The sequence below is a fragment of the Kryptolebias marmoratus genome, linkage group LG12 (assembly GCF_001649575.2).
Source record: "Kryptolebias marmoratus isolate JLee-2015 linkage group LG12, ASM164957v2, whole genome shotgun sequence".
NCBI classification, from domain to species: Eukaryota; Metazoa; Chordata; class Actinopteri; order Cyprinodontiformes; family Rivulidae; genus Kryptolebias; species Kryptolebias marmoratus.
In genome coordinates this window covers 2,892,634-2,919,619 of record NC_051441.1, presented here as the reverse complement: position 1 = coordinate 2,919,619, position 26,986 = coordinate 2,892,634, and the positions used below count along the sequence as shown (strand labels likewise).

Sequence of the window (26,986 nt, the reverse complement as noted above, 5' to 3'; positions counted from 1 at the left end):
TCTGCTCGTGTGTGCACTGATTGCATGATTGCTGCTACGTGTGGACTGAACGGTGTGTGTGTGTTTATGCACGAAACCTCTTGTGAACAATCACCTCTCACTCTTCCCTCCTTCCTTAAGCCACCTTCTTCCCCTTCCTCGCCCCCCCCCCTCCTCCTCCTCCTGTGCCGCAGTCGCGGCTAACCATCTCAATCCTCTGTCTCTCTCCCATTCCTCCTCCTCCTCTCCGTCTTAAGTATGAAGGGGCTGAGAGAGCTCGGCCCTCTCCCTTTCCCTTCCTCCATCTCTCTCTTCTCCTCTTCCTCCTCCTCTCCTCCTCCTCCTCTCTCGCGGCTCGTGCTCGCTGCTGTCTTGCTGGAAGCCGAGAAGGAGCAGGAGCAGGAGAAGGAGGAGGAGGAGAGGGAGGGGAGGAAATGGCGATGGGGGCATGCAGCGAGGAGGATCTCTCCCTCTCCCTCTCCCTCTCTTCTTCCTGGCCGTCGCTGGGCCCTGTGAACAGGAGCGTCTGGTTCATTTACAGGTACCTGCCATGGCTTTTTATACCCCCCACCCCCCACCCTCCTCTTCCTCCAGCTGCCGAGGGGGGGAGAGGATGAGGGGGAGGATGAGGATGCATGTGGACATCATGGATGGCAGGGCAGGATTGATTAGATAGATGGGCAGATGTTGCAAAGCATGCTTGCAGACAGATGTGCTTGATTCTCTGTGTGTGTGAGATGTGTGTGTGAGGAAGAGCTGCTGCATGAGCAGTGCAGTCGTTCCATGTTTCGCTCCGTGAACATGTGTGAGTGTGTCGTTTTCTTTCTCCCTGGTTTCAGTCTCTCTCTCTGCACAAATGTCCTCTGGCTGTGCTGCACTGGCAGAAGTGATGCTCGCTGCTTTTACTGATGTGCACGCTGATTGTGTGTGTGTGTGTGTGTGTACCAAAGCGTGTGTATCCTGTGTGGATAGATGACATGTTTGCTGTTGTCACTTGAAAAAAACAGAAGTGCATGGCGTTAAATTTCTCCTTGTATGTTTTGGTGTCCAGTTTGATGATGTGTATCATGTTTCTGTGTGTGTGTGTGTGTGTGTGAGAGAGAGGGATCGAGACGCTGATAGAAAATCGTAGATTGTCAGCTGAAAGGAAGCGGCTTGTGGTGAGGGAGTTTTAACGATGCAGCATGTGTGACAAGTTCCAGCATCTTTTTGGCTCTTCTATGGAAGCCTGTTTGGCCAAACCTGTTTTAACTTCACCGTGATGCACTGCCCACTTCTAAATGAATCAGTGAAACTAATTTTATGTTCATGTTAACCTAAGATGAAAAAAACTTCCAGACATGCATGAAAAAACCCGGATCTTGAAGCTCTTCTTAAAGTTTACTGTGAACATTTTATTTTTTAAATTTAAAACCATCACCAGGCTGGCAACAATAATTATTCAGGTCTTGTGTGAGTAATATTCTGCACTTTTTTGTTTTCTTGTCTCTCACATAGCACAACCCCAATTCCGGAAAAAGTTTGGATGTTGCGTAAAATGTAAATAAAAACAGAATGCAGCGATTTGAAAATCTCATAAACTCATATTTTAGTCACAGTGGAACAGAGTAAATGTGTCAAATGTTAAAACTAAGATTATACTTTTTTTGTTGAATTTGATGGCAGCAAAACATTAAAGTTGTGTAGACTCCAAAAGCAAATCCAGTGATTACTTTCTGAGAGTTTCATTGAAATCTGCCCACTAATTCATGAAATATTTTACTAACGCTACAGACAAATGACACAGGCAGTTAAAAAATCTCCAATTTCTGTTTGTCTGCAGGGACCTAAATCTACAGTAGGGTGAATGTACCAGCATGTAATGCAATCCCTCTGCCTGTTTATATTTTTAGGATAAACAGTGAAGTAAACGTGTTTCTGAGACCGGACTGCGCGTTAATTTGTTCGCTTTTGCCCTTCAGAGCATTTAAGATCTGAGCTGGGAGGCAGAGATGGACGAACGAGGAGAAGAATAACAAAGTGACAGAGGAGATCTCAGCGCTCGTAGAGAGAATCACACACTTAATAGACCAAAAGAAAAAGATCTGAAGTGGGAAATGTGATTTTAAAAAAAAAGAAAACTTTGTGTCTGATCAGAAAGGCAGAAAGGTGTCACTGTGGAGAAACCATCAAGACGGGAAAATGTAAAGAAAAAAAGAGAGGGAAGAACAGATGGACTGGGCTGGGACTGTTCTGGTGCACGATGGGATTATCAGCATGCGGTTACAGTATGTTACAGCTGATATATACAGAATATATATAACTCTATGACTCACTGACTGACTGAATGGCTGTTTGAACGGCCTATTCATTCATAACAAGACAAACATCTCTGATATGTCAGAGATACTGATGTCGGACATCCTTCCTGATCTAAAATAAACTGAGCATCCTGTTCAGTACGTCTGAGCTCCAAGAAATGCCTCGTTTAGTGACTGCCGAGCAATCATGTTATTTCGTCTGTAGCTTTAGTAAAATCTCTCCTGAACCAGTGAATTGATCTGACTTTCAGAAAGTGATCACTTCATGTACTTCTACAACTGATTAACCTTTGGAGTCAGTCCTGTTCAAGGTGGCCGCCACAGCAAAGCAAGTCTTAGCAAACACATAAATGGTTATAACTGAGCAGAGTTTACAGAAATTGAGCTAAATGTGATGTGGTCAACACATCAGGCACTAACAGATTATATGAGATCTCACAATATTGCATAACGTCATGTAGGTTTGACCAAAATGGCCGTAACTCTGTCCTTTCTCAACATAAGATGATCTTAAGGTGGTATCTCACCGGGCTGCAACTGTTGGAGACTCATAGGGGACTAAATATTGTGAGTAAATGTCAGTTTTCCATTGCAGTCTCACTGATCTTTGAATGTGGAAGCCAGTTTATGAAAATCAGGGCCTGTTTTTGTGTGCATGGCTTGTTTTCCACCTCTGACCACATCGTACCCACCTCCTTTCATACATATCTCTCTCAGACTTGGACCAAGTTTTCAGTAATTATTATTTATAGTTTATGTGGTGTTCAAACCTGGACGTTTACCTCAGATGTTTTCTGACAGAGGGGAGCTCCTGTGCAAAGGTCAAAGTACGACTTTTTCCAGAGAAAAGTGATCCCACATTTTCTTTTTCACTCAAGGAAGTTGAGAACGTCCACGAACGTTGTGAGACGTTTGGGAAAGTCTCTTCTGAATGATGTTTACCAGCGAGTTGCAGCCCAGTGAGATACTAAAACTGGGCAATGTGCCTTTATTTAAGAAATATCAGGCCTTTAATTTTGAAAATACTCTATTTTTGTATCAAGTTTTTTCACAAACATCAGATCTGGTTTGTTCATGAATCTGTGTATTGTTGGGAAGCTGAGCAAGAAAAAGATGTCTTTGGATTACTGTAGTTTTACTTGTTTAAATTAAATGTTAATGCATTTTCTTATATAATTGTTTAAATATCTGCTTGAACAATAAATAATCCTAAAACTGAGCTTCGGTGTCTTTGAATCAGTTGTTATAATTGGAAGATTTTAAGACAAGATTCAGGGAAACAAGTGATGTTTTTTCGTGTAAAAAAAAAAAAGACTTGAGAAAATCTCCTTCCAGTAAGTTTCGGAGTGTAAATCCACATTTCATTCCAAGGTGGATTTATTCCACCTGTTTGTGCCAAAGCACAGGGAGAGTTCCACCTGTAAACATGCAGAGCCCGCTCTCTCTGCTGTCAGTGACTAATAGTTTACCATTACACAGCTTGGCTCTGCTGAGGACCGACCCAACTTTCCCCGAGTCCAGTTCTAGTTGTTGCTGAGGCAACCGGCAGCACCACCGCACCGTATATAGCATCTCTTACTGAGGTTCTGGTGGAAACTGGCTCCGTGCTTTCTGTCAGAAACATTCAGGAGAGCAAGGCAGAGCTTATATTCCACCAATTATTATTATTTTTATCATTTATTTGGAACGGCTAAAGCTTGTTGCATTTTTGAGTTAAATTTATTTATATAACATATTCAGTCAAAACTGAGGTTTCTTAAAGAGTAACCAAACATAATTATAAATATACTGAACTAACAGTATAAATACAGCTTAATAAATAAGTTCTTTATCTGGATCTGAGAACATCTAAAAAAAGGTCTTGTCAGCCATAATTCGCTCACAGTGAGTGGAGGTTTAAAAGAATAAATAAATAAATAAATAGGACGGGCCAATTTAAAAGTGTTAAAAGTAAGCAACAAAATCATAAAATCAATCCCTAAATGGATAGATTGTTTTTTGTAAAAAGAGTAAACTGTTTTTTAAAGCTTTTTTGTGCCAGTTTAAAAGAAAAATCCATAAAAAAAGTAAATTTAGACACAAAACACAGCGGACAAAAGGTGATGAATGCCTATCACCCGCCAGTCTTACGATGAGATCTGTTAGCGCTCAGATCATGTGTTGAGGATCACTCTCAGCTACCACCACAGTAAATTTTAGCTCAATATCTGTAAAATCCACTGAGGTAAAACCTTTTTTGTGTTGGCTGTAGTTGATTTGCTGCAGTGGCCATCTTGAATTGGTTTGACTCCAAACGTGAGTCGGATGTAGACGTATAGCCACTGATTACTTTCTGAAAGTTTCAGTCAAATCTGTTCAGTGGCGTCATCAGGGCGCCATCAGGGCGCCATCAGGACGTCCAACATGTCTTCCTGTCTGCGATGGAGTTCCTCAGAGGGAAAAGACAAAAACAAAGATTTATTTAGACCTGATAGTTGATGGAGTTTCTTTGTTTTCCGTTTTGTGTGATTCTTAACCGTCTCCGACTCGTTTGTGTCTCCTCTCTGCTAGTGACTATATAATCAAGGAGAAGACGGTGCTCCTGCAGAAGAAAGACAGCGAGGGCTTCGGCTTTGTGCTGAGAGGGGCCAAAGGTGAGAAATGTGTGATTAAAACCTCCTCTGGTTTCCACATTGATGCAAAAACAGAAATCCCGGAGGTTTCAGATGCAGTGCTGATATAATCTCGTATCTTTAGCTCAAACTCCTATCGAAGAGTTTACTCCCACCCCGGCCTTCCCCGCTCTGCAGTATCTGGAATCAGTGGACGAGGGGGGCGTGGCCTGGAGAGCTGGACTCAGGATGGGGGATTTCCTCATAGAGGTACTGACATCATTTAAGAGCAAATGTTGTTTTACAAAAACATAATAAGTAACAAAAAAAGGACACCTGTGTTGGTTTTGTGGCAGATAACTGATAATCTCTTCAGCATCTCACATTTAAACTATATGTTTCTGCAAAACCTTTGATGAAAATAAAAATAATGTTCATGCAGATTTTGGTCTGCTCTGTGGATGAGATGAAGCTCAACATGATGTTCTTCTTTTAAACTTTGCTTCAAACAGTAAAATATGACCTCAAACTGTTTTAGAGAGTGTATCCTGGACTGCAGAGAGGACCCTGTGTTGTAACTTTACACAAAATATTTCAGCGAATAAAAGCTTTTTTATAAATGTTTGTAAATCATGTTAATAAACTCCCCTCTTCTGTCTTCATATCCCAGGTCAACGGTCAGAATGTGGTGAAGGTCGGCCACCGGCAGGTCGTCAACATGATCCGGCAGGGCGGCAACAGCCTCATGGTGAAGGTTGTGATGGTGACCCGCAACCCTGACATGGAGGAGGGTGCGAGGAAGAAAAGTAAGAGCCTTTCCAGCTGCTGCTGGTAAAGCCAGCGTCTCACTTGGCTGTGGCTGCAGGAGACGAGCTGGGGACTAATGATTGTGAGAAACAGGCAGATTTTCAATTGCAGCCTCACTGAATTCTGAGCGTTTGCAGCCAAGCGGCCAGCAAGTCGTGCGGCTGCGTTTAGCGTGGCCAGACTTTGAAAATCACAGCCTGTTTTTATGAGCGCGGCTTGCAGAACGGTACTTTCGGCCGTGTACATGATTTTGCTCCCATCCTCCCTCCTCTGAGAGCAGCTCTGGGGACGGTGGCAGGTGGGGAGCTCGACCCGGGCGGTCCACCTGTCAAACGGTAACACAGGTGTCATAAGGAGAGCTCAGGGGGAAACCTCCTGTGAAGCTGAAGGGAAGCTCTGCACCGCAGCTGAACAGTGACAGGAGTCTTCCCCAAAGAGAACAGTGAATACAGTACATAGACTCACCGGCCACTTTCTTAAGTCCACCTGTTCACTTGCTTGTTAACACAAAGAGCTAATCAGCCAATCACATGGCAGCAGCTCAAGGATTTGGGAGATAATAATATTTGTATCAGATCCAGATGTAAACACCTGAAAATAAAAGCTAAAATGTTGCCCTGCTGTTTTATATCCATATGTTTTATGTCAAACCCAAATGTTTTCCGGAGACAGCAGAAGTGACAGAATTGGCCTCATTGTTCCACGACTTTTGTAAGTGACTTTGAACGTGGCGTGGTTTCAGTCTCAGTATTTCAGAAACTGCTGAATTACTGGGATTTACACTTTTTTTCCAATTCACATAAAGATGCAGCTCTAGCCCTCTAGAATTACAAAAATTAAATAGAGACGGGTTCGAGAGGGGTTCCAGATGTCCCTGATAACTCAGTGACTATTTAAAGACATTTTTCTTGTGATTTTTTTTTTTTTTTAACATGCTGAAAATCCATGCCACACAGATGTGCAGCCCTGAGATTCACGGGAGGAGACTGAGAAAACATGCAAACGTTTTCAGACATTTTGGGAACTCCCTCCTTCGCAGTTTGGCGCAGCGTAGTGAGATGCTGGCTTAACTGAAGCGTAATCCCGAACAGCTTGACTGACGGCAGCTGACTTTTTCCTTCTCCTTCTGTTCCAGTCCCACAGCAAAGTAAGAGGCTGAGCACCCCAGCCATCGCCCTACGGTCCAAATCAATGACGTCAGAGCTGGAGGAGATGGGTAAGAAACCAGCTTAAATGAGCTTTTTGGAGGATGAAACCATAAACAGGTATTGTTAGTGTGCAGACTCAGGTAATGAGGAACGATGGAGGCAGCGAGAAACCAGCGTTAAAGAGTCTGAAAGTGTGAAGTGAACTTCAGCTAAGTTTAAACAGCAAGAACGCAGAGAAGACTGGTTATTTAGTGACAGGAACAAGACAAGAAGACGGATGATGGTCTCAATGCATTTCACTGTTCTTTCAGAGGTTCCACTCTGTCACTTCCAGCACCCACACTGCAGGTAACCCCACCCAGAAAACGTGTCGCCGTCCACTGTCTGATCCTCCTCTCACTGCCCGCTTCTCTTACCTTTGACTTCCTGCACCTCCTTCTCCTCCCCGGTCCGCCCAAAGCTCTAACTTCGACACCACACCAACGCTGACACTCGGCGAGCGTTTGTTGCCTGGGTAACGCGTTATTTAGGGTGTCGACTGGGTGCCGCATTCATCATATCGCAGTTTTTGAATTTTACATTTGTTCTTTTTCCTTGAGCAGATTACAAAGTACGCCATTTTTTCCCTCACCATTTTGTGTCAAACACGTATTCGACTCCTTTGAAAGAAAATTCCAGCACAGATAAAATTATTGAGATGAGTAATTTAACTTAGTTCCTGGTCTGTTCCTATGGTAACGGCATTATGTGTGGCCATGCCATCTCTATTTGAGGCAAAACAGTAGGAGGAGGGTCAACGCCCCCACTTGTAGATCACAATGTTGGCCAGCATTTTAAATTATGACTGGCTTTTTGTTTCTTCTAAAGATTTCTGGTGTTTACCGCTAACGCTGGCCAGTGGTGACATTTTAAAGATTCTGGGAAGGAATGCATGTCACCCGCCGCCATTTATGCCAAAGTTTTAGATCAGGGGTGTCCAATCCTGGTCCTGGAGGGCCACCATCCTGCAGGTTTTCCTTGTTTCTCTGCTCCAACACACCTGATTTGAATCAATGGGTGATTAACAGGCTTCTGCAGAACATAAAGAGGTGATTTAACCTCTGAATCAGGTGTGTTGGAACAGAGAAACAAGGAAAACCTGCAGGATGGTGGCCCTGAGGACCAGGATTGGGAACCCCTGCACTAAAGCATTTGATAGATGCATACCTACTTACTGACCTACTTACCTAATCCCAATGGAAATTCAAACATTCAGACACATGACGTGACATGGAAACCCCAAACAAAACCCCTTAAAACCCCTTAAACAGCCTTAAAAACGACCTATTGCCACTTCCTTTAGCAGCGAGCGATAACAACGACTCATGGAGCTTCTGGAGAAGAATTAACAGGCGTCATACATTTTTTCTGAGGTCTGCCTTTTGCCTCGTTTTACCCACAGTTCCCCCCTCGTCTAACCTGCCTTCTTTCTGTGGTGTGACCTCACCTGATCAGCACAAAGCATGATCGCCCATCCTGACACACGAACACGGGTTTCCTAAAACCCCATGTTCACTTTCCTGACGTCACCGTGGTCACCGTGTACTCACTGAACTTTACAGTTCAAACAATAAAATGTGTACATACCTTTAACCCTCATTACTTCTAAAATACATCCAACCGCATCAAACGGCCGTAATCTGTGCAGAAAAAAGCGTTGATTAATTTGAGAAGGAAACAGCTGTAATCGTGTTGCTGATTGGAAATTTTGAGGACTAATTACCTCATCAGATTTATGCCGAGGAATAAAATTAATTAAGCTGTGATATACAGGCCTGAAAGTGCTACAGTATTAGTGCTGAATCGTATATTAGCTTGTCTCAGATTCATTTGTATGAATCTGTCTATACAGTATTGTGCAAAAGTCTTAAACAATATTTCATTTGTTTGCTTCTAAGCAGCAAGAATTTCTTGTAATCCTTTAAAGTGGTTCTGATCAACAGTTCTTGAGGCTTTCTGAAGGTCTTACAAAGGTTTTTGTTTGTTTATCCACTTAACTCTGATCTGTGAATAATTCAGGCATAAAAAGGCTCCTAAACTCAAGGGATGAACCAGTTTTGTCGACAATACTGGATCTTCAGCTATCAGCCTTTCACAAAGACGCAATTTGTTCCCATTATTATTTTTTTAAATATAGTTTGACAGATATAAAGTGTTTTAGTGATTCTCAAAGAGCTATCAGTTGAAAACTTGTCATTCAGTCAATGATCATCTGAAGGATGATTCATCTCTCAGGTCAAAGGTCAAGTCATTGCTGGATTTTTTTTTTGCCTACTTTTTAAAGAATTGACTTTCAGATACTGATCACCTGCTGGAAAGAGTTGTTTAGGCCCAACGCTTTTTTGATTTTACACGTTTCTTATTTTTAAAAGCACTTTCTGCACATTTTGCTACCATGGTCAGACACAAGGATCGGACAGGAAGTTAGTGAAAAAGAAGCCAAAGTTCAAAGAAAAGCTTTGAAGACCTTCAGAAAGCCTGAAGAACTACTGAACAAAACCACTTTAAAAGATTAAAATAAAGTGTGGCTGCTTGGAAGCAAAATATAAAAGAAGGAAAAACTGGTTATAACCACCTATTTGGGTTAAACACAGCATGCAGTAAGAAGTAATTCCGTTTTGCTTAATTTGTGGGACAACTTTTGCCTCGCATGGCTTCTATGTGCCTTTGAGTCAAGGTGAAAGGAGCACTGTGCGATGAGGCCGTGTCAGCCGCTGCCATCTGCTTATTCTAATACTTTTGAAGCCTGTTAACCTTTTCCTAGCTTTGTGATTGCAGTGTCCCAGTTTACCTGTTAGTCAAACTGCAAGACAACAAGGACATTAAAATTAGAAAGGATCCTGCAGATGTAAGCTCATAAACTCCAGCTTTCCTGTCGTTTAAATATGTCTGGACATGTTTTTCAGTAAAACTGTGGTTTATTTTTTAGTGCCGATACAAGCAAAAGAGGAACTAAGCACAAATTCAACAACCTATATAATTAAAGCTCCACTGTAGTTAAAATTTATAAATCAGAGTCAAGATAAAGGCTTTTATGTAAGTCCTGCAAGTCTTTACACAAAAACTCACACCAGTGGATACGAGGGTCACCTGAAATTTCTCCTCTTCACGCCTCTTTAAACTCCTCTGTTCATTGGGTTAATAACCACTAACTCTGCCTCACTTTTGTCCCTTTTGTCCTCACCGCTCCGCTGACGGGATCCTAACCATCTTAACAGTGGAGAGAGGTGGGAGTCCACTTTAGCCTAAATCCTCATTTACAGACGCAGATAAATTTGTTGAGACCCTTCCACAATATTCAGAAGAACCAGAACAGGAAGCCAAAGAGCTCCAGTTTTTTCCTCATCAGTCTCAGGAACTTTGGGTCTTCTTCCATGGAGCCCATTATGGTTCTAAATGCTCGATCAGAAAGTGGAGTTCAGCTGGAGTGGTTTTGGTTGGTTTCCTTGGTTCTTGTTTTACTGTCTTCACTATCTATCTGATCGAGCTGGGGTTGCATTTCTTCTTGCGTCCACGTCCTGGGAGGTTGGCTTTAGTTCCATGAAGCTTATATTTCTTGAGGCAGTCACTGCAGTCAAGTGATTTCTGTAACTCTGAGACTTCTGCACCTGTCCACAGGTGTTTTGGCCCACTCCTCATGAACACACTGCTCCAGCTGCCTCATGTCTGGGTTTAAGGTTGGTTGGTGACCCAGAATGCAGGTTTTTATTAACAAAACTAAAACTGTTGTGGCACCAAAACTTACAAAAGGAAAAACTTCAGGGAGCACAAAGAGATAAGAGGATAATCAGAATTGCATAACTGTAACAATGACCAGCTAAGGAACATGGGGGAAATGCAGAACATAAAGAGACAGCTAACGAACTAAAATGACATTTAGGGACAGGTGAGAGTGGGCGGGGCAGGAGAGAACCGAGCAACACAGGAGAAGACACCAACACTAAGAAACAAATACATGAACACAGGGATAAAAACCAAAACCGCACAGGAAAGACCACAGGAGGATACAGAAACACAGAACCCGATAGCTCAGATTTTAAGGCTTCCTTCTCCAGATGTTTCAGCTCCTCCCACAGATGTTCAGCAGGATTTAGATCAGGGCTCAGAACGCCACTTCAGAACGGTCCAATGTTTGGTTCTGACCCGTTCTTGGTGTTTTTAGCTGAGTGTTTTGGGTCATTATCCTGTTGGACCCATGAGCTGCGACTGAGACCGAACTTTCTGACTCTGAGCAGCACATCTGGCTCCAGAAAGCCTCGATAGTCTTGAGATTGCATTGGACCCTGAACAGAACAGAACCTCCTTTGTTCTTTTTGTCAAAGCTGATTTCATTTCATAAGTTAAAAATAATTCCGTTTAAACCACAATTCAAAAGCAATGTTTAATTTTCACAAGTTGATTTAAAAAAAAATATATTGTATTACTTTGGTCAGTTTCAAGTTATTTCAGTGACCTTTGTGGGTTTTTCTTTCTTTAACAAAAGGGTACAAATAAATTTGACGGCGTCTGTACATTGTTCAGTGGCTTTTAGAAATGAAGCAGTGTTTCAGTGAGCTGTAAGGGTCTGAACAGATTTCTCTGCGTCTGTACGTCAGCAGCATGTGTGTTCTCCAGCATCTTTACTGTAACATGAGTGTGCATCCCTCAGCTGTGCGGTGCGTGGGCGTGAATGTGTTTTTTTTACTGAGGTGACTCAGTTTGTCAGGCTCTGGGGAATATGATTAGTATTCACTGTAACAAGTCCGTCACACTTTCACTCCTGCCAAAACTTAAGTCTCCTTTTGTCCTCCCTACAGCTGCTACCCCTTGGAAAAAAAAATCAGGTACGCTCCGGTGCACTCCTGCTGAAGGCATTGTATTAATATCTGTCCAAACTGACTCGGCGCTGACCGCTCAGCCTTTTAACTTCCTCTCTTCCAGAATTCGAATCCTCACAAGTTGCAGAGAAGAAGAGGACAGTTTATCAGATGGCTCTGAGTAAGGATGCTCATGTTTGTCACTGGATGTTTTCTGAGTCTCTGCTTCTTTTTCTCTTCCACCCTCACCAAGTGTGTCCCTCTCCACAAGATTCTCCTCGTTTTATTCCCGTCCGTGTTTCTGTCTCATTGTCCTGTGTCTCTTTCTCCTTTCCTGTCTCCCTTTTTGCCTTTTTATTCCTTTTTTGCTCTCAGATAAACTAGATGAAATTCTTGCAGCAGCTCAGCAGACAATCAGCACCAACGAGGCGCCGGGGACACGGGGACAGGGGCCAAAGAGAGACAGGGGAAGAAGTTTCTATGGCAATGAGGTGCGTATCATAAACCAGATTTATATGTCATGCAATTTGTTTGTGTTTTTACTATAATTGTATTGTTGGGGGTCCTGTTTACCTTAACAAGATTCACAGAAAAACAGGAGATAAAAATTAGGGTTGGATGATTGGAGGAATATATCGACCACAGACAATCGTTTGTTTGGTTTTTGTTTCTTAAGGGCAATATTTTCCACATTGTTTTAGCAAGTTAAATTTTCCATTGTTAAGAGTTTTGACCTGTAAGTAAGTTGAATTTAATCCAAATCCAAACCTGGACCTGCTGTAATCTTGGGGAGAATCCAGCAGCAACACCTCGGACTTCCTGTCAGGCGTCAGTTCAGCTGATGGACTTCCTGCTGAGCGGCTGTCGTTTTACTGCCAAGCAGAAATCTATGAGACTGATTTGTTTAAATATGAAGAATTGTAATATTTTTTATTGTGACCAAAACAAGGCAGACTATAGCAAAAAAAGTTACGTTAGGAAAAATATTAATTCTAAAAAAGACTAAAACCAAAACATACAAATCAGGCAGCTGCATCAAGAAACAAGAAATAAAACAATCATCACTCCAGTGTTTCTTAACTTCTTATTAATGGCTCTAAATTTGAAATATGGACTCTGGTTTTAAAAACCTAACCAAGGCATAAAATTTAAGTGCCAAAAAAATTCCCTCCAAAAATCGCAGCTTCACCCGGTGTTTGGTATTCACTTTTTGATATCCTAAATTATAAGACAAATAATAGACAACCAGTTATAATAAAATAGCCTTCAGTTTTTTTTACCTCGTGGATCAGCTGTGGTATTAATCAGCTTCATGGTGGCTGTTAAACAAACTGGCCATCAAATGAAACCTCTATACTTGGTTGATTTATGTTACTGTCATCGGTGAAATGCTGTGGCTGTTTTCTCTTCGCCCTCGGACCTCCCGTCCATCATTTTGCCGGACCAGAGGCACCGCTGATGGAGAATCTTGATGCTACAGCTTAGCTGCACCAAATGTACCTTTTAAATGACAAGTTTCCTGGCTGTATTAAGGTTTATGAAGCCACAACGAGCTGAGAGTCCAAACTGAACTGACAATAATTGACGGTAATTAAGGGGACACCTTTCCTCGGAGATCCACCGGCTCTCTGTGTGTGTGTCCTCACACCGGAAAAAACAAGTTGTTTTAAGATGTTTTTCCTGCTTGTTGCAATTTCCAGCAGTGTTGTGTGCTGTGACAATAAGGGCTTTATGTGTGAAAGAGCTGCCAGAAGGTCTGGTGCACAGACCGGATATTTTTCTTGCCAAAAGTCTTGAATAACTCTGTCTTAAAACCAAAATATTCCCAAATTTGTGGCTTTGTTTTTTGGTGTTAGCAGCACAAATAGCCTACTTTTATAGTTGTACAGAGAATAAGGGAGAAGGTTAACCATATTTGTGGGAATATTGTCGGTTGTTTGGCTGATTATGACGGATCGGAAACTTTTTTCACCTCACCCTCATATAGCTTTAAAGAATACAGACACAAAACCTGATCCAACAGGCGGTTTGTAGCAGCAAATGTTTTAAAGCTTACAACTTTTAACTTCACTACATTTGACGTCTACTTTCAGCCGAACTACGGGGATCAGTCTGCGATGAGTTTGATGTCTGGGTTGGGCTTCGGCTACGACCGCGGACAGTACGCCTCAGGTCACGGCCCACAGCACGGTATGCTGCGGCAGAAATCCATCGGTGAGGTTGTCTGTATTTTTCGTCTGCCCCCCGTCCACCTGTCTGTCTGTCCTCTGGGTCAGTAAAGGTCTATGATGTGTCTGTCTGTGACCAAATGTGTCAACTTTATTTGTATCTAATTGTTTGCTGTATAAACATCCTTTTAACACCCTCTACTATAAAAATTGTTTATCCTATTTATGGCCTTCTTGATTTATTTTGGTGGAGTTGTATGGAATTGATCAAATATATGTTAAAATATAAACTCTTTTCTTGAGTTATAGCTATTTGTGCTCTGATGACCAACAAAATGCTGTGTGAGATGCTGTTCAGTCACTGCTTGTTTCTGAAATACTTTGTGGTATTATCTGCTGTATATCCTGACAAATATAGGAACTGAGGACAGACTTGCCAACAGGTTCTTGGGCAGGCAGAATTAGACAGACACTCTCAGATTTATTTACACTAAAACCTTTTTTTTTCTAGTTCCTTTTTCTTAGTAGCTATTACTTATTATCTGTTTTTATTTCTCTTTGTGGATGCTGTTATGCAGGTGTTCCTGAGGAGGAGAAGCAGTTCCTTCATCCTCCAGCGATGAAGTTCGTCCGCAGTCTGTCGGTGCCTGGCCCAGATGACATCCCACCTCCTCCCACTACAGCTCCTCCAGATCCTCCGTTCTCCTCCGCTCCTCCACTTGGCTGGAGAACAAAGACATCCCAGCAGCCATCTGTCTCCGTGTCCCAGGCAACATCCACCTCTGTGCACTACCAGCCCTTCTCCCAGTCCGGGCACTTCAGCCAGGGCGGCAGGGAGAGGGCGGGTGGTCCTGGCGCTGGCCCAAGTGGTGGAACAATGGACCACACAGCATCCTATGTACAGGCAGCTGCTCATACAGCTCAAAGCAGGACTGCTTCGCGGAAGGTTGCCTATTCTGGGGAGCCTGTTGGAGCTGGGATTGCGGCCGGTACGGGGTCTAAAGCGGCAGGTCTTAGAAGAGGCTACAGCACAGCCGTACCCCCATCCAGCATCGCTACCGTAATGCCCCAGCAACAACAGCCCACCCAGAGTCAACCCCAGCGTGCAGACCGCAGTACAGCTGGAGCAGGTGGTCCGAAAGGGGAGGCCAGGAGAGGTAAGGGCCCCCTGGTAAAACAGTCAAAGGTAGAGGACCTGCGCCTAAGCCAGGGCACACTGGGGAGCAAAAACTCAGTGGAGAAAAGCTCCATTCCTATTCCCACCATCATCGTCAAGGCTCCATCAACCAGCAGCAGTGGACGGAGCAGCCAGGGGAGCAGCGTGGAGGCTGACGTTCCTGCACCGGGGGAGACAGGTGAAGCAACAGCACCTCACGGGCCTCCTCCCTCCACTCCTGCTCCACAGCCCCCTGCTCCACCATCCGTCCCAGCACCGCCACCTCCATCCATGCCTTCCATGCGAGTCCAGGAAAATCTAGACTACACCAGCCAGTTTGGGGCTGCCATTGTTGGCGCAGCTCGCCGAGACAGGGAGCGGTTTCTCGAAGCCCGCCGGAAGAGTGCCTCCTTGTTCATGTCTGCTGAGGAGGATTTGAGTCTCGGGAGTGATGAGATAGGAGGGATGACAAGGACTCAGCAGCAGCAGCTAAGCACACAGGCTGAAAGCTCGTCAACACGGCTGCGACCTTCTAAGTCCATTGATGAAGGCATGTTCTCTGCAGACACATTCATCCAACACACGCGCAGTATGCCTCCAGCCTTTGGCCTACCCGAGTACTCCTCTCCTGCGCTAGACTATCAGCCCAAGTCTGTGCCTACTGATCTGTACACAGCGGCAGGCAGGCAGACAGCGCCCCCCTCCAACACCACCTTCATTCATCCACTGACTGGGAAGGCGCTTGACCCCACGTCCCCGCTCGGCCTCGCCCTGGCTGCCAGAGAGCGTGCTCTGAGGGATGACAGCAGGTTAAGGAGAGGGACAGAGCACCACTTTACCCGCCAGATGTCGAGTGTGGTGTTCCCTTCATCTGCTGTCACCTCTCAGCCAATGTCGTCCGCGGCGCAGTCCTCCAGCTCCTACCTGGTCACATCCTCTTCTCTGGCAGCAACCACGCCCACTGTTGGTCGGCCGCCCTCGCCCAGAATCCTCAGAGGAGTTGGGAGTACGTGGAGTGAGGAAGGTGGTGGAGGGGAAAGGGAGCGGGAGGGAGGAGGGGCTCGTGAGGGTCTCAGAGTTCGCTTCTCTGAGGACAAAACGGTCCACACACACCACTATCAGTCACAGCCATATCAGCCGAGCTACAGAGAGCGGGAGAGGTCGAGAGAGCGGGACAAAGAGCGCGAAGGCTACATTCGGAGAGCGGAGCAGGCAGCAGCTAACAGCGCCTCTCAGCAAGGGTCTCAGCCTCAGCAGCCTCGAAGACCCTCCTTCCTCAGGATGGAAAGTCAAGCTGAAGCTTACATCCTGTCCCTCACACCCCCCTCTCCTCCACCGACTATGACTCAGCAGGTGGGGAACACAGCTGGAGGCACTGGGACGGGTTTGATGGTTCTTCCTCCCCCTGCCCCCTCGGTTGATGCAGATGATGAGTTCGTCTATGCAGACCCCCTTCCACCACCGTTAGAGTTTGCTAACAGCTTTGACAGAGGAATATCAGGATACACGCAAAGGATGCTTTCCAACAGCCTGACCTCTCGCCAGCAGCAAATCCCGGCCCCTCCACCTCCACCACCGCCCCCTCCACCTCCGCCTCCCCCTCCGCCTTCTCAAAAAGAACAGTTTATAGGTGGGTTTCCTGCTCATACGCCACTGCCCTCTCCTCAGGCAGGGGACTCCACCGCCTCTAGTCTCACGTCTTATGACAGCGAGGTGGCGAATCTCACCCAGTCTGTTCCTTCCCCGTCACAAACATCACCCAATCCGCCTCCCCCTTCCTCACCCTCCACCCTGCAGCCAGCCATGGGCCCTCCTCCTCCCCCAGCAGTCTCACCCCCACCTCCTCCTGGATCCGGATCCTATCACAGACCCTTTTCTGTGTCTCACCACCTTTACAACAGCACTCACATGTCTGGACGATCTTCACCCACACCTCCCTCACACACGGTGCCGCCTCCCCCCGCTTATCGTGGTCCCCCGGCGTCCTCCTCCGGCGCCGCTGCCTCTGTCCCATACAAAATCACTGCCTCCCATGCCACGACCGCTAGCTGTGCTTCAACGACCACCACTTCTGCCACTGCAACAAGCACCTCCACCCAGCTCTACCAGGAGCGAACACACACAACACACACAGCATCCTCCTCTGCCATCACAGGCAGGACGGGGGAGCACCACCGTCGTCCTCCTGCTGCCAAAAAAGGAGAGTCCCAGGAGACAGTGGTGGACTCTGGAATTGAAGAACTGGACAGCCGCAGCAGCAGTGACCATCATCTGGACAGCATCCTGGCTCTAACTGGAGCTGGTATCCGGGCGGACAGACTGGAGCGCGGTGAAAGAGCGGGAGGTGGGGCCGGAGGGCGAATGGGAGGGGGTTCAGGGGAAACCGAAAGAGGGGATTTTCTGGAGTCCTACATGAGCTACCTGGATGGACAAACGTTTGAGATGCAGAATGCGACTGCAGCAGCTTCCACCTACCCCAAAACCAGCAGGTTCAGAGAGGGAAGTCGCGCTGGGGATCTTCACCGACAAACCAGCACCGCCCCTGCATCCTACCACTCCCACAGGCAGAGAGATGACCCCGAAGAAGACGAGGTAGAGGAGGGAGTGGGCGTCGACGAAAGTGGTCAGGACGGGTACAGTGTAAGGGACATGCAGAATCTAGGGCGCCCCACGTCACCGTATTTTGATCGGCCGCGCACTCCTGAGATGAGACCCCTGTGGGGAGATGGACAGATGAGCTGCGACGAGAGCGGCCAGTCGGGGTCTCTGTTGGAGGGGAAGAAGATCTACCCCCCTGCGTCCAGCATGAAGCCCAGCATCATCAATGAGCTGAGCAGCAAACTGCAGCAAAGAAGCAAAGAAAGCTGGAGCAGCCAGAGAGCTCTGAGCAGACACAGGTACTAACCGTCAAAAATCACGAGTTCTGAATGACTTACAATTTACTGAAGAAGCTAAAACTGAGTTAAAGCTAAAAGATGGACACAAAACAAAAGCTAAGGGAAGCAGAACACTAGCAAAAAGCTAAAAGTAGCCTAAGAAGACAAAAACAGAGCAAGTCAGAGAACAGTGTTTATGAAGGAATTGAAGTGATATCAATGCATTTCTATGGGGGAAATATTTGAAAATAATGTTAAATAATTTTAAAAGTATACAAGTTAAGAAAAACTTTTAGTACCCATCTCCTGAATGAGCCAAATGTTGAAATATATGTGACCTGTGCTGACAAAATTAGTTGTAATACGAACAGGCGGCAGTGCAGGAGAAGTGAAAATATAGATTTTTGCCGTAGTTGAGATGTGTGAAAAAAAAAGACTCCATCAAGTGATGGTGGTAACTAAAACAGCATATAATCTTCCTTATCTACCTTTAAAATGTTAAAGTTTTCCAACAAGTATGTTTAAAAAAAAAGTCTTTTAATTCTAATCCTTTTAGTTTTCACTAAAATGGATCGTTTTTCTCTGCGGGCTGCAGAAACGCCGGGAAACTCCCACGAGGAAAGTGTGACGTCACAGTGAGGGTTGGGGATTCCCCCATATTTCAAACATGGGGCTTGAGTTGTAGCCCCAAAATACAAAACGAGCCTCACCTGTTAACGAGGTGATAAATCGCTGAACTTCAACACACGATGCATCGTTATGAAGCTTTTGAGATGGAGAATTTGAAAACAATGACTCATTTTGCTATCACGGGTCACATATATAAAATAGCACAAAATATGCAGAAGTAGTTAAATTTGAAAACAGGAAACCAACAGTCCGAACGCTGAATGACAGTATAGTCGAGCCTCACAGCTTCGTGTCGTCTTCAGATTGATGTTGGTGTGAAAACATCAGTGTGGTTCTGCAGAGTTTAAACTGTGTGTTGTCTCTGTCTCTGTGCTTTGCTCAGATTGTGTCTGCATTGTGTAAACTTGTTTTTATTTCTCTGGCTTTCTCCATGTGTTCCTCTTAGAAGCAGAAACAGGTAACTGAGCTACTTTCACACATAAACATAAAGTTTTATCTTCACTCCAAGCCAAAACATGATCACCCGCCTTCGCCTTTTGGCAGAGGGCGATAATTTCTACCGTGCAGCTTAAAGACGCGCCGTCAGCGTGTTCGGCTGACATTCGGTCCTGCAGGAAATGAATTGGACAAGTCGTGGTTGGACATTTACAGAAACACAACACCTGGTCATTTTCAGAGGGTGCTGCAAGTTAAACACATTTTACCAACTTTGAAACCATCAACCTCTGCAAAAATGCCTGACATTTCAGCTGCATGATGCCTGTTTTTTGTTTTTTTCCATCAAAGTGGTTCCGGTCTTGTCAGTAAAAACAGAGATGGTGGAATATTTGTTCAAGTGAGACGGCTGAAAATAAGTTAAAGAAATTAAAGCATCAGTAAAAGAAGCTTGAGTTTATTTGTTTTACTCTTTGTTTAATATCACTAGGCCTGTTGTGAAGGGTGGCCAGGACAGCTTTTACTGTAGCACTGCATTCACAACTAAACTCAGCTGTAGCTTTGTTTAAAACCATCGTCTGGTCTTTTAATAGCTCCTGTTACCAGCTGGTGGTCAGAGCTCCTGTTTGCAGCAATGATCGGCGCTCAGGAAGGCCGAGAGCGTTCACAAACACCGACTGGTGTTTTAAACTTCATTTTAGGACATCTGTTTGCAGAAAACTAGTCAAGCTCTGTGTTCTGTGTAGCTATCTGTGTGCTGTGTTAGCTAAAATTTAGAATACGCTGAAGAAGCTTCAGATATAAAGACAATTAAAACGACACAATAATGTGATTCTCTGTTCCTGAACCAACACTTTAGTCATAAAAAGGTCTTAGTTTCACTGTGAGGAGCTTCAGCATTACAATCAAAAACTTAATAAAGCCTAAGTAGAGAAAATGCATTTTCTGCAGATGAGTCCTGAAAAAGTTAAAGCTAAAAGAAGCAGAACACGAGCTAAAAGCTAAACATACCAAATGATGGTTAGACCGCAAAGACGTATGGAAAAATAAAAACAATTGTGTGAACTCAGTGTTTATACATTTATTGCAGAAAGTGGTAATTAATAAAAACTGCCTGTATAATCGTATCGTTCATGTCGGCCTCAGGATGGCGTCCTGCAGGTCGTCACAGCTCCAGTGAACCGAGTGGAAAGACGTCCTTGTTAGTCACTGAGCTGTGAGTCATGGATGCACCAGCAGAAATCTCTAAAACCCAGAGAGTGCAGTGTGAGCGCTGATTGACTGTTGAAATATGCAGAAGAAGCTGAAACTGAGTTTGTGAAGCTAAAAGAAGCAGAGCACTAGCTAAAGGCTAACTAACTTAAAGCTAATTGCAGCAGAAGGTGAGCTAGAAGCTAAATGTAACAAAAGGTTATTGAAAAGCTTAAATTAGCCGAATGGTTCCTGAAAACAAAAACAGCCAGCAGCTGAAGCTGATTTTAAAGAGAAGAACGTTTTTGAAGGAACTATAAATAAAGTTGAATGTTCTGAAAGTATAAAAGTCATGGCATCCATCTCCTGAATGATCCGATTGTTTTCAGTCAGCAGACGTATTTTCTGGCTGCTCTGATTTTCTCGGGGTTTTCCTTCTGTCTGTTCCCAGATTTTCCGAGGACTCGGCCTCGGCTCTGAGCCCACCCTCAGCCCGCTCCCAGTCACCGTCTCCAATCTCTCTGTCGCAGCCGTCCTTGTCGCCGTCCCCGACCCCCGCCTCCCAGTACCCCAACTGGGGACGATCCCCGTCGCCTCACCCTCCGGCGCCCTCCCAGCCTCCACGTTCACACTCCCCTCTGTCTCCCACCTCTTATTCCCCTTACCCCACGTCCCCCAAGCACAGACCCGTTTACCGGACCAAAGCCCTGGAATTTCAGTTTATTCCCAGTCGAGAGTCCCGCAAAGCAGAATCCCACCTGCTCCAACGCAGGCGAGCCCCCAGCCCCCTCATCTCCCAGTCTGAGAGACCTAAGACGGGCCCGCCGCGCCCATCATCGCTGCCGCTTCTCCCCACTTCCCCTCTGTACAGCGCCATTTACGACCTCCGTGGGTCAATCACCCCGCCGTCGCCCGGTAACCCCCTTGGAGATCCGTACTTCTCCCCCTCGCCTCCCCTGTTTGCCCCCTCTGGTGCCCCCCCTCCTCCTAACTCCACCCTGGTCGTGTCTCGATCACTGTCTCCAACTCACTTCCTGTCCGGGACATCCTCTCCTCCCCTGCACCCCATGCCCCCACCCACCTGTCTGAGTTACCCCCATTTGCCACCCCCCTCCCCGACGAAGCCTTTCGCCTCCAAGCCGCTGCCCTACTGGACCAAGTATGATGTTGCCGACTGGCTGGCGTACCTGAACCTGGGGGAGCACAGAGAACGCTTCCTGGACAACGAGATCGACGGGACCCACCTCCCCTCCCTGACCAAGGAGGACTACCTGGATTTGGGCGTGACGCGAGTCGGACACCGCATGAACATCGAGCGGGCCTTGAGGACCGTCATGGACAGGTGAGGCTGAGAACACAACAAGCAGCAGCTGGCTGTAGCACTTCCTGCTGGAACATCATGATGTTTCTGCTGAAATCTTCAGCAACTCAAAGGTTTAGATCAGTGATGTCCAGTCCTGGTCCTGAAGGGCCACCATCCCGCAGGTTTTAGATGTTTCTCTGCTCTTCAGCAGGTCTTCAAGTTCTGCAGAAGCCTGTTGATCACTCAGGTGTGTCACAGCAGAGAAACATCTAAAACCTGCAGGACAGCAGCCCTCCAGGACCAGGACTGGACACCCCTGGTTTAGATGTTGTATTAGCATGAACCGTGATGAAAATTTAAAGATGGAGCTGTTTGTTTCCTAAACCTGCTTGGAAGTGGGTCCGCTCGGACCGTATTGACAAACTAACATAACTTGGCCAATTTTGGCATTTTAGAACAACTCCAGTCTCCAACATTTTATATCTGTTCATGCAGACGCTGATTTACACCACTGCTAATTTAGCATTACACGGTTATTTTAGCAGAAATATTATAAAATATTATAAGATTTGACCCCAAGCTGCACCAGAAGTGTTCGAGCTCACTGCTGCTGGTTGTGTTTTTATTTCACCACAGATTTCTCTGTAAATATCTGTTTACTGTGAAAGTGAATGAACTGCTCTGAAAGGTTAAAGATTAAAGTTGTTTAAAGATAAAAGTAATTCGCTTTAGTTTTGGTCCAACTCTGAATACTCCCATCTGATAAAACTGAGGCTGAGACAGAGCTATCTGGACCAGGTAAGATATTAATTATTTAAAACTTTTACACTGAACTCCATTCTTTTTACTTTAAAGACTTTACACAAAGTTCTGGGACTTCTTCAGATTTGTCAAACGCACACATAGCTAAAAAAAAATCAATTGAACTGATTAACCAGAAAATCCCAACCTTCCAGTGGTGGTTTTCAGTCTTTCCTCTGATCTACAAAGATATATATTTTTGATTTTCTCTGTTATTTTAAGGTGGTTTGTCTTTGAGATGATAAAATCCTCCAGTTTTCTGTGATTTTGTAGGAAAAAACAGCTTTAATTGTTGAATTCAACAACTGTTTTTTAAGTTACTTTACGAATATGTGCATTTTTCATTTTCTTTTTTCTTTTCAAAGAATTGTTGTGCATTTCATTCATCTCCTCCCACCTTCATAACCTGTTTTCCCTTTTTTGACATATAGTTTATTTGATTAAGACTAATTATTAGGACAAAATGTAGTAAATTAAGTGATGTTTTGGGTTTATGGTTTGTTCCGCCCAAAGAAATATGAGAAACTTCATAAAATCTTTAGATTTTCTTTCACAGATAAACAGCGCCCTCTGCCTGTAAAATGTTGAAGTACCTCCCAGTGGTTTTCAAATACTGAGAACGTAAATTCTTCATTTATTCACGGTAAAATTAAAGAGTGATTGAGAAGAAAAACGTCACCACAACGTGAATGAAGAGGCAGCCAGCTTAATGAGCAAATTCAGTTTAAATCCTACAGGAAAATAACTCAAAGCTTTGTAATCGTCTCACAAAAGGCTCCGATTATGACTTGTTTTGATTCTGTCTTCAGGCTGTCCAGCAGCCCGTTTCCCATCTCTGTCCTCTCACCTCGGGACGGACAGACGGAGAGGAGGAGGGACGACGGCAGCCGAAGCTGAGGACCCAAAGGCAAACTCACAAAAAGAGACGAGAGGGAGAAAAGGAGGAGGCACAACTGCTGCTGCTCGTGGTGGATTCACACAGCAAATGAACAGATTTCACCCAGGAAGCAGCGGAAAGAGGGGAAACCCAGGGGAGACGTCACACAAACACACTCCATACATGCATGCACAGACACAAACAGGAAGTCAACCAGAAACAACGCGTGTGTGAAGACGCCATGGCTCCAGCAGAGATCTGAGAACTAAGTTAGGCCGTAGATCAGAACGAGACTCGTTCCCCCTCCGATCAGGTTTAAAAGTAGAAATAGAGCGCAATCAGTAACGAGCCTTTCCTACGAGAGGACGCTAGCTTCAAAACTGTGTATCATAGAGGAGATTTTATTTTTGAGTGAGATTTATGTGCGCAGGAGCGAGGCTTCACCTGTGTGCATGGTCGACGTAGGACAAAACCGTATATCTCATGAGCTTTCACGTCTTTTCGAGCTGACGAGGGGAGCAGATGGATGTCTGGTGTCCTCGCTGCGTGTTTGGCTTCGATTGGTCATTTTTTACCTCATCGCTGACGGGGCTCTGTCCTCACTGCGGGTCTGTACGATCGGGATCGTGTGTGTTTCTACTTATCATCTTATAACGACGAAAAGACAGACAGACTGGTCACTGTATCACAAATCTGTAGCAAAAACAAGTGCCCAGACCTCCAGCGTAAAGAGTTAATGAATAAAACACTGATATGCACACAGACACAGGCGGCCCAGGTCCTACTCTTCATGCCTGCATGCATACACCAACATGTAGATAAACACAAGCACCCCGTGTTTGTGTCAGAGTTTATTTAACAGCTTATATATCCACACACAGTCCACGTTTGGATCTGAGACGTATCGAAACACAAAGAAGACAGACTGAGCTTTCAACTGTTACACAGGATTTTTGACAATGTGAGGAGAAAATCTTCCAAAGGATTTTATTTACAGAGGAGACTCCTTGCTGTGCATTCACTCAGACCTTTGGTATGAGGGAGACCGGAAAGGAGAGGGGAGGGGAAGAGGAAAAACTGCCATTTTCTTGTTCTTTCCCACCCAATCCCCCCTGCTCCTTCCAGGAGTGGCCTTTCTCCCCCCACCGCCCGACAACGAAACCCAGGAGGCAACTGCTGAGGGGATCCAAGAGAAACACTTCTATTGAATTTTAATACTGATTGTTCTTACAGTTTTTAAACTTTAAATGGGAACACTGGAATTATTGATATTGATACGATGAGATTTATTGTTACTGTTTATTGATCATCGTCCTTACTGTTATTACAGCCGCAGAAAAGTCCCAGTTTCTGAAGAGAATCTAAATGTAAATGAAGATATCTTTAAATGGACAGACCTGCTGAACCCTTCACATTGTTTCTACGCCTTGCAACTAAATGTGAAGCACATTTTGGTTTGTTTCTGTTCTCTGTGAAGCTTTAATCATAATTACAAGCATTTATTTCAATAATTAAGTTCAAAAAGTGAAACTCGTATAGATTCATTACAGACAGAGTGATATATTTCAAGCTTTTATTTTCGTTAGTTTGGATAATTATGCCTTACAGCTGATGAAAATCCAACATTTTGTTTCTCAACTCGAATTCTGACAAAGTTGGGATGTTGTGTAAAAATGTAAAACAAAAAAAAAAAAGAAAAGAGAATCAAATGATTTGCAAAACTCAGAAACCCGTATTTTATTTTTAACACAGTAAACAAAACAAATGTTTAAACTAAAACATTGTCCAAGTTTTAGGCTGGAGGTTTTAGAGGGAATGTTGTCCCATTCTGTCTGTTCAACAGTCCTGGGTGGGAGCAGATGTTGTTCTAAAAGCTGGACTAATGCACCCCCATACCATCAGAGAGGCAGGCTGACCTCAGAACAGTTCTCCTCTTTGGTCCAGAGGAGACACATCTGTTCACATCTGGCTTCTTCTTTGCCTGATAGAGCTTTAAGCAGCATTTGTGGACGGCACGGTGAACTGTGTTTACAGACAGTGTTCCTGAGCAGAACCAGAACCAGAACCAGCCTTGACCTTTGACCTCAGAGGTTTCTGCAGATTCCTCAGATCTGTAGATGTTGGGATCTTCAAAGTCTTCCCAGTTTTCTGTTGAGCAACAAAACACATTTGTTGCTCCTGGAATAACTTTTTTTTAGATGTTTTGCTGCCATAAAATTCAATATTACCTATTATTTTAATTCAAAAAATGTTAAAATTTCAGTTTTTATGTTTGATTTGTTTAATGTTTCATTACAAATAAAATATGGTTTTTGAGTTTTGCCAGTCATTGCTTTTTGTTTGTGTTTACATTTTACACAACTTTTTCAGAGTTTCGCTTCTCGAACTGAATTGGTTCCATTCTTTGATGATATTCTACACTGAGATGTGGATTCTGACTTTGAAAGCCTCAAACTACTTTTTCTCGCCACCTAACGTGTAGCACTCTGCCCAGGAGCAGCTGTTTGTTCGAACCCTTGCAGAGTTGTGTTTTTTTTTACTCCTGCAGACAAGCCGGCCCCCTCCTAACTGATCATACGCGTGAAATCTTTTTCTTATCTTATTTCCTCGCCGGCTTTCGTGGCTGTCTTACTTGGCTGAGATGAAATATAAGGGCTCTCTTCTCTTCCTTGAACAGTGCTTCACCTCTCCTGCTGCTTTTTAAGTCCAAGAACATGAAGTTCATCAGCCGCTCCTCTCAGCTCCTTTTCATACGTCGTTTCTCAAAGCGCACACATCCTGTCAGTGTGAATTTATTTTCTGCTTCGAGCCGACGGTCAGGAAGAGATGTATTAGAATGAAAGGGAAATAGCAATAAGGACGATGAAAATAATCTAAACATGGTTAAAGATGTAAAAAAGTCTCAAAAGTTCTAAAGAATCTCTGTCTTCCAAATAATGTTTATCATAAAAAGGTAAAAAATGTATTTATTTAACTTCTGCTTTCTATACAGTTGGACCCGTTCCGTCTGAGCTTCACTCAGTTGATTTCTTCTCATCTTCCAGGGAACCAGCAGGTTGTTCTTCAGTTCTTCAGTTCAGGTCAGGGAGGAAAACGTGGAAAAAGGGCCCAACAGGAACTCTGGCTGTGTAGTTTTAAACACATTATTTTGTTTTTAGTTTTCAGACTCGAGTGACTCCATGAGGGAATCGGTTCAACTCTATAGAAAGCTTTTCTTTTTCCTTTAAGAGATCTTGAAAAAAAAAAAAAAAGAATATGAACAGATGAAAGGTAACTTACAGAATATATATGTATATGTTACGCATATACACACATTCATATAAAATATATATGAATTTCAAATGTTTTAAGAGATAATAAATTGTTAGAGTTATAATAAAGATACAGAAACAAAGTTTTAATTTAGTTTGTGATTTATCTAAATGTTTCTTGGTGTATTTTACAGGTCAGACATTTGTCTTTAATCTTTCAACTTCAGGTAAGTCTGGAGAAGTTAGGAACCGAGATGATCGTTAATTTAAAACACTTTCAGTTCATCATCCAGGCCCTGAGACTGCAGGAGCTGCAGCCAGAAAGAAGTTCAAAATAAATACAATAATTTTATTTTCTCAGACCTTCAGCTGTTTCTGGTCATTTGGTTTCTGAGACTTCAGCTCCAGATGTTTGAAGTCAGGTGGATCATCTGTAAAACTTTTACCTCCACGAACTCCTGGAGTTGTTTAGGTCTTTATGTTAAAAAGGGCTTAGTTGGTTTTCTTCAACTAAACAACCAGACTGATGTGAGTTCAGGTTTTTTATTAATGTATAATATCAGTGCATTAATAGTTTTTTTTGTAACTCATCTGTTTTGGATATTCAGAAACTTGTTTAAAGGCTTTTTGCTGCATCC

At 44.2% G+C, this 26,986-nt stretch overlaps 1 protein-coding gene across 5 annotated transcripts in view; it reads left to right on the top strand.

Annotated features, from left to right (window-relative positions):
- Window positions 1-24,809, top strand: part of shank1 (SH3 and multiple ankyrin repeat domains 1) — a 75,790-nt gene extending 50,981 nt beyond the window's left edge. Inside the window, exons 16-28 of one of the 5 annotated variants that reach the window (XM_017419392.3) lie at window positions 4,830-4,912; window positions 5,016-5,140; window positions 5,541-5,676; window positions 6,813-6,893; window positions 10,083-10,091; window positions 11,661-11,687; window positions 11,785-11,841; window positions 12,060-12,151; window positions 13,754-13,874; window positions 14,407-17,881; window positions 18,936-18,947; window positions 20,568-21,458; window positions 23,030-24,809. In XM_017419392.3, coding sequence (XP_017274881.1) covers window positions 4,830-4,912; window positions 5,016-5,140; window positions 5,541-5,676; window positions 6,813-6,893; window positions 10,083-10,091; window positions 11,661-11,687; window positions 11,785-11,841; window positions 12,060-12,151; window positions 13,754-13,874; window positions 14,407-17,881; window positions 18,936-18,947; window positions 20,568-21,458; window positions 23,030-23,117 — 5,197 coding nt within the window. In that variant the 3' untranslated portion in view covers window positions 23,118-24,809. Of the gene's footprint in view, window positions 1-4,829; window positions 4,913-5,015; window positions 5,141-5,540; window positions 5,677-6,812; window positions 6,894-10,082; window positions 10,092-11,660; window positions 11,688-11,784; window positions 11,842-12,035; window positions 12,152-13,753; window positions 13,875-14,406; window positions 17,882-18,935; window positions 18,948-20,567; window positions 21,459-23,029 lie in introns of all 5 variants that reach the window. The other 4 variants (XM_017419391.3, XM_017419387.3, XM_017419389.3 and 1 more) reach the window with 4 other exon arrangements.
- The last annotated feature ends 2,177 nt before the right edge of the window (window positions 24,810-26,986 follow it).